This window comes from Lithobates pipiens, unplaced genomic scaffold, assembly GCF_037356315.1.
Source record: "Lithobates pipiens isolate NorthernLeopardFrog02 unplaced genomic scaffold, aLitPip1_a1.2 Scaffold_8, whole genome shotgun sequence".
Classification (NCBI taxonomy): domain Eukaryota; kingdom Metazoa; phylum Chordata; class Amphibia; order Anura; family Ranidae; genus Lithobates; species Lithobates pipiens.
In genome coordinates, this window is record NW_027507903.1 from 488,735,758 (window position 1) to 488,742,661 (window position 6,904).

Sequence of the window (6,904 nt, forward strand, 5' to 3'; positions counted from 1 at the left end):
GCATTGGACTTTTCCAATGCAAAAAAATTGCCTTCCTGGCATAAAATAATAAGATAAAAAGGGCACTATATGCGCAACAAGGGGAGATAAAAAGCGATGGAAAAGGTGCAACTTGAGAAGTCGAAGAAAGAAAAATGAATGCCTTTACGGATCTGTGTCCAGCCAGTCACTGGCTTCCTGGGTGGTGTCAAAAAGCTTGACTGAGCCTTTGTGCTGGACACAGGGCCTGCTAGGGTAGAGCATGCTGTATTGAAATCCTTTGACTCGTAGCCTCTGCCTGCCGTCGTTCAATGAGCGCCATCACCTCTGCGTTTCAGCTGAAAAAACGGGGAATAACATGATCTTGCCATTTTAAAACTGAGGGTCAAGATGTTTCCTTGCTTCGGCCAGCATCATATCCCTGTAGTTTAGAAAACAGACAAGGGAGGGCCGTGGGGGGGGGGGGGGCACTGACCCGTGGGGACTCGGTGGGCTCTTTCAACCACATAGGTAAGCGGTAGCTTTTCCAGGGCAAAGAAGCTGTTTAAAGAAACGTTCAGAAAATATGGTGGGTTTGTTACCCTAAGTCCCCTCAGGCAGCCCTGACAACTGCATATTATTCCTGCGTTGCCTGTCCTCAGCATCATCAGTCTGGTTTCGGAGTGATCTTACCAGATCCTGTAGCTCAGATAATTGAGAACCATGGGAACGGGAAGCATCTTCCACCTCAGTTTTGCGATCCTCAGCTGTTGTAAACCTGCCCCAGATCTTGTCTAGGTCATGCCTGATAAGTGTGCACTCGGTAGCCAGATGGTCGATACAAACCATCAGAAATGCCTTGCAGGCATCAAGGGCTTCCAGAGTGGGCTTGGTGATAGCCTCTGCAACATTATCTGCCTGGGGATAGTGGTTGAAGGGTCCCAAGGCTCTGGGACACCGCGGCTATTGCAGGCTCCATCCTTGTGTCTGACCGCTGGGCACGCAGGGAGAAAGACACAGGAGAAAAGATGGTGGGGGCAGGGCCTGAGCTCCAGCCTCGTGCAGAGCGAGTCTGTCAGTGATCCAGTGGCACCCTCCCTTTCTGTTTGGTGGCAATGGCAGACAACCCCAGGGTGTCAGGATCCAAGCCACTAACAAAGAAGCCCAATTGCCTGGTACAATAGCACTGCAGGAGGAATACAATAATTACAGAAGGAATGCAGAGCTCTGGGAAAACTCATGCAGCCGTCATCACATCTGGTCATGCCCCCTCAACATATAATAAACTTAACGGATAAGTACACATTTAAGGGCATGTTACATGTTACACCCATACTTAGCTTGTAACATGCTCCTATTTGCCGGCCTCTCACTGCCAGAGCCCCCCTCCTTGTGACAGTGAGTGGTGTCCTCTTTCCACACCCGCAGCCGCAGCTGACTCAACTGCATCATTCATTCACAGAAATTTGTGAATGAGAAAACTACAATCTTCCACTGTGGCAGGTGGCTTGTAGTACTTTAAGTTTTTCCTGAAAAATATGTGCATTTATATATATTTTTTCACAAAGAGGAACTTAGCCTTTAAAACTGAATTTAAGGGTATGGATTTTATCATATAGTTACATTGGTTCAGCCTGGATCAATGTCAGTATTCATATGTCATACCTTTGGGAGCCATTAAGGATGCAGAGAAACACTTCTAATACTATAGTGATTGGTCTTTCAGATCCTGTGCCAAGTGGCTATCCTGCCACATTGTAAACAAAGGGAGTCAATTTTGCTGCGCTAGAGCCATTCACAGAACACCTTGTTCCCTTTTCCATGAATGCAAGGCATTTTGTGATTGGAATAGGTGAAGATTGTGACATTACCACCCTGCCTTTCAGCTTTTAAAATTTGTAAATAAACTTCAGCAAAACCATTATAGCTTCTCTTTTAAACATGAAGTCAGGGCTCACCCTCTCGAATCTCTAAATCTATGTTACTCTTCAGGTCATTGAACCATCCTGGGATCTCCACACGGCAGCAGTACGTTCCAGTGTCCTCCATGGTCACACCAGAGATGGTCAGTGACACGTCTCCCTTCTCTATGTCACCCATCAGCTGGTATTTATCTGCTTTCCTCCAGGTTCCTTCATCTCCAGTTTTGAATATCAAATTGTTACAGAAAAAGCTTGGACAGGGCCCCCTGCCCCAGCACACAGAATATTGGTATTGATGAACTGTGTAAGAGCATGGTATGATCACGGTATCATCTGCTGATGTAAAACCAAGAACACATAATAACCATAAGAAACCTGTAGAGACAGAGAAGAAACCTCTAATCAGAATACATAGGAAGCAGAAGAAAACCAATATAACAATATAATATCAAATTAATGTGAGCTTGCACTATATTTTAAAGCTTTGACGTACAAGTGCTGCCTAAGAGCAAACAACTGAAGATTTATTTATTTATTTCAGGTATGTATACGAGCGACCACCCGACACGTCCGATCGGGTTTTGGATCTAGTAACCCAGAAGCAATGTCGTGATATCATTTCCAGTTTACTGAAGACTTAAAGAGGAAGTAAACCCTGATGAGTTTACTTCCTCTTTCATTCCCTGCAAAGGCAAAGCATAATGGACTACTATGCATCGCATAGTAGTCCATTATGTGTCACTTACCTGACACAGGAGCTAGCGAAGTCACCGCTGTCCCCTGTAGTCCGGCACATCCATCTTTTCGGTGGGGTCTCGCAGCTCCGCCGATGTCATTCGGCGAAGCCGCAATGACGTCACTCCTGCGCATGCGCACGGGAGCCAACACGCGCGGCAGCTCCATTGTTGGAAATGCTGTGCGCCGCATGCGCCGTAGACAGCAGTGCCTGTCTTCGGGCAAATATCTCCTAAACCGTATAGGTTTAGGAGATATTTCTTGGACCTACAGGTAAGCCTTAATCTAGGCTTACCTGTAGGTCAAAGTGGTTTGTAAGGGTTTACAACCACTTTAAAGGAGCCAAAATTTTAAAAAATGACAGTATTCAAAACAGCCAAACTTGGGAGGCAAAGGAGGGATTTAGGGTTTTATGAACCCTTTGTAGCGCTATGTGTTTTTTCCAATTTAAAATTCCTAAAGCCACAGTTGGGTTTTAGGGTTAATTATGCCAAATTGTGGTTCTGCTACCAGTCTAGTTGGATTGCACTGGGTTCTCCTTGGTCATAGGTGTCGCTGTCACCACTGGTAAGTGTAAGAACGCAGTTTAGCTAGGCGTATTGAATGCCATTCGTTCTCGGAACCAGCCCAGTGGGAGTGTCATCCTGCTGTGCATTCTGGGAAAGGGTATTTAAGGTACTGACATCACGTGCTTCTGGGTTCCGGTCCAGAAGATCTTTCAGTCTGCTTGGTCCTGGTCCTCCTGGCCAGTCCCCGTGGCCCTCATGGCCTGGGGTGTGGATCCATCCAATTTCAAGTCTCGGGGCTGGCTAGCCCGAGGCAAAGTAACTGAGAGGAGGATTCAAAGGTGGTCCGGTGCCGTCTCATCCTTGGAGAGGCCCAGCAACTGGAGAAGCACCTAAGGGAGGAATCTTCGGGAGAAGGCCATGCATAAGGCTGATTTCTGAGAAGGAGCCTGGAGGCTCAGTTGAAGGACACTAAGTGGATCTACACTCATACGATATCGCCAGACCGGCTGCGAGATACTGGTACTGTATGACGGCTCTCTAAATTTGTCTACGTCCCTCAGTTACATTCAAGTCTGTGGCAGAGACTTTATTCACAAGTGTTCTACATTCAAGTCTGTGGCAGAGACTTTATTCACAAGTGTTCTACATTCAAGTCTGTGGCAGAGACTTTGATTTACTTCTAAAGCATTACTTCTAAAGCATTCTAGCATTCTATCGGCTGCTAGGCCTACTGAGAGAAGGTCTATCCGGTAGCTGTGAGAATCCAGTTGTGAACGGTAATTCTTTGGATTTCGATGGTGAGAAACTTTCTAATTTTTGCAGTTCCAAGAGTACCTGAACTTCCTACCTAACCCTCTACCCTTCATTGAGAGACTGTTTGTCTACCTTTTTCAAATAAATATCCCAAAAAGTGGATCCTGTGTCAGTTTCTACAATTCTTTGTGCTATCTACCACAGGAAACCACTAGACGTGCACGAGGTCCAGAAGGTAACGGTTAGCCCAATAAAACCAGAAGCTCCTTAGGGGGGTAAGTGCTACACCCATATTCCTCCATAAAGAGTACCTGTCACTGCCTATTACTGTCACAAGGGATGTTTACATTCCTTATGACAGCAATAAAAATACTCAAAAAAAAATGTAAAGAGACAGTGTAAAAATGAAAATAAATAAATAATAATAAAAAAATTTAAAGCGCCCTGTCCCGCCGTGCTTGTTCGCAGAAGCGAGCGCATACATAAGTCGCACTTGCAAAAGTAAACAATGTCCAATCACACATGTGAGGTATTGCTGCGATCGGTAGAGTGAGAGCAATAATTCTAGCACAAGGCCTCCTCTGTAACTCTAAACTGGTAACCTGTAGAAATTTTGAAAGCATCGCCTATGGAGATTTTTAAGTACCGTAGTTTGTCGCCATTTCACAAGTGTGCACAATTTCAAAGCATGACATGTTGGGTATTTATTTACAAAAAAATTGGGCTAACTTTACTGTTTCTTTTTTTTTTTTTTATTCATGAAAGTGTCTTTTTTCCCCCAAAAATTGCGTTTGAAAGACGGCTGCACAAATACCATGTGACATAAAATATTACATAAAATATTACAGCAATCGCCATTTTATTCGCTATAAAAAATGTATATAATGTTTGGGGGTTCTAAGAAATTTTATAGCAAAAAATATGGATTTTAAATTGTAAGCAACAAATGTCAGAAAAAGGCTTAGGCATGAAAGGGTTGATAATGTTTAGTCAGCTCAAATCATAAGTCATAATTACCCTCTTCTTACCCCCTTAGGCTCCTTTTACATGGGTGGCTGTTCTGCCACTGTTAAAAGCATGTGTTGTTATTTTGAAATTACAAGACACTTGCACTTGTACATTGCGATTAGCTGCGTTTACATGCAGCTGCATTTAGCTGCGGTGGAACATTCTTGACATTTATGATGTGCTTCCTGCTGTTTTTGTTTCCTTGTTGCCGCATCTATCCGCAGGTGAAATAATACACTGTGATTACCTGCAGTTATGTACAGATAGCTGCTCTAAATTGGTCTTGGATTCAGTCAGATTTATTTTTTCTAACCGCACAAAACCCCATGTAACTAAACTATAGGAAAGCATTTTGAGAGTTTGGGTGGGGTAGATAACTTCATCTATCCTCAGCTAAAAGCTAAATTCTATCTGCCTGTGTGAAAGGGGCCTTAGCTATTATTTTTCTTCTGATTTCTTTGTTTATATTTTTTCAAGCAGTAACAATTTAACTTTTTTTATTTATGTTTATTTTTTTCCCATTAAAAAAAATGCACAAAATACAAAAAAGCCTTTATTTCATTTGTAAAATAACTTTGAAATGCTTTGTACCAGAATCATAATTTTAGTGTCATTAAAAGTGGGACAAATAATAGAACATTTTTATATAAAGTAACATTATTGTTTTAGAAATAAGAATGATCATAATAGAAAAAAAAAAATAGCACAAAATCACCATAAATTGTGTTGCTGGTCCCAAATTAAAATACATATATATTACTTTGCTGTCTAAAGTAATGATGACGTTTCTACAACTATTAAAGTGGTTGTAAACCCTTACAACACACTTTGACCTACAGGTAAGCCTAGATTAAGGCTTACATGTAGGTCCAAGAAATATCTCCTAAACCTATACAGTTTAGGAGATATTTGCCCCGAAGACAGGCACCGCTGTCTACAGCGCATGCGCCGTAGACAGCAGCGCATGCGCCGTAGACAGCAGCGCGCAGGCGCACTGAGCGCGGCATTTCCAAAGCGCGTGTCAGCTCCCGTGCGCATGGAATGAAAGAGGAAGTAAACTCATCAGGGTTTACTTCCTCTTTAAATTTTTAGTCTACAGGGACTTTGCCGTCAAAAAGAAATATTGTTTTGTTCTAAATACATTTCTAGGCAAAAATGCAGATTTTACTCTGAGTTAAAAAATAAAAAAATTGCTCCAAAGGCAGAGTGCTTGGGATAAATACGCTTCTATCCTCAAGCAAAAATGTAAAGAAAAGGGCAGACTCAATGTACCAGTTGATCTTTTCTGCCATCGGTCTTCTATGGTTCTAAAAGCAGAAGTTTCAGCTGTGTGCATTTGCAAGTATACAGGTATGTGGAAGCCACATGTTTTAGCTTCCTCTGTTTCCTGTGCCCCTGAATCTATCTATGGGAGTACGGGCACTGGCATGTACAGTACATAATAACAGTAATACAAATTACCTGTGAGCAGCAGGGTCAGTTGGCTCAACAGTCCCATCTTTGCACAGAATGATGGCAATAATGATATTCTGAGGTATTGTCTTGTCTAACCAGTACAGGAAGTTTGACTTTGTGGTCGTCTATTTTAGCTGCCCTTTTATGTCATCGAATGCAGAGGAAACACAATGACCCCAATGAGTCATTTTCTCTTCAGACAATGGTGGGAAAACTTCTCTGAGACAAGTACTGCAGACCTTGGTTCAAGTACCCTCCAAGAAATTATCTGCATGGAGTTTGTATGTTCTCCCTGAGCTTGCATGGGTTTCCTCTGGGTATTTCAGTTTCCCTCCACACTCCGACACACTGATAGGTTAGCTGGCTCCTGTCTAAATTGGCCCTAGTATATGTACTGTATATGAGAGGGACTTTTTATTTCTTTTTTTTTATTATTATTATTCTTTATTTAATTTTTCAATCTTACATCAGGAATAAGTACATATCATATATAACAAAAGTTCAAACCTCAAATTAACCCTCCCCCACCCCACCCCTGCACCAAAAACTACGATTGATGTTGAT

At 42.5% G+C, this 6,904-nt stretch overlaps 1 protein-coding gene across 1 annotated transcript in view; it reads right to left on the reverse strand.

Moving 5' to 3' along the window:
• The window catches only part of LOC143960425 (uncharacterized), a 29,555-nt gene extending 23,143 nt beyond the window's left edge, over nucleotides 1–6,412 (reverse strand). Inside the window, exons 1-2 of the mRNA XM_077469015.1 lie at nucleotides 6,347–6,412; nucleotides 1,917–2,255 (exon numbers count right to left, since the gene is read on the reverse strand). Of these exons, the coding sequence (XP_077325141.1) occupies nucleotides 1,917–2,255; nucleotides 6,347–6,383 (376 nt within the window). The 5' untranslated portion in view covers nucleotides 6,384–6,412. The remainder of the gene's footprint in view (nucleotides 1–1,916; nucleotides 2,256–6,346) is intronic.
• Nucleotides 6,413–6,904: the final 492 nt, after the last annotated feature.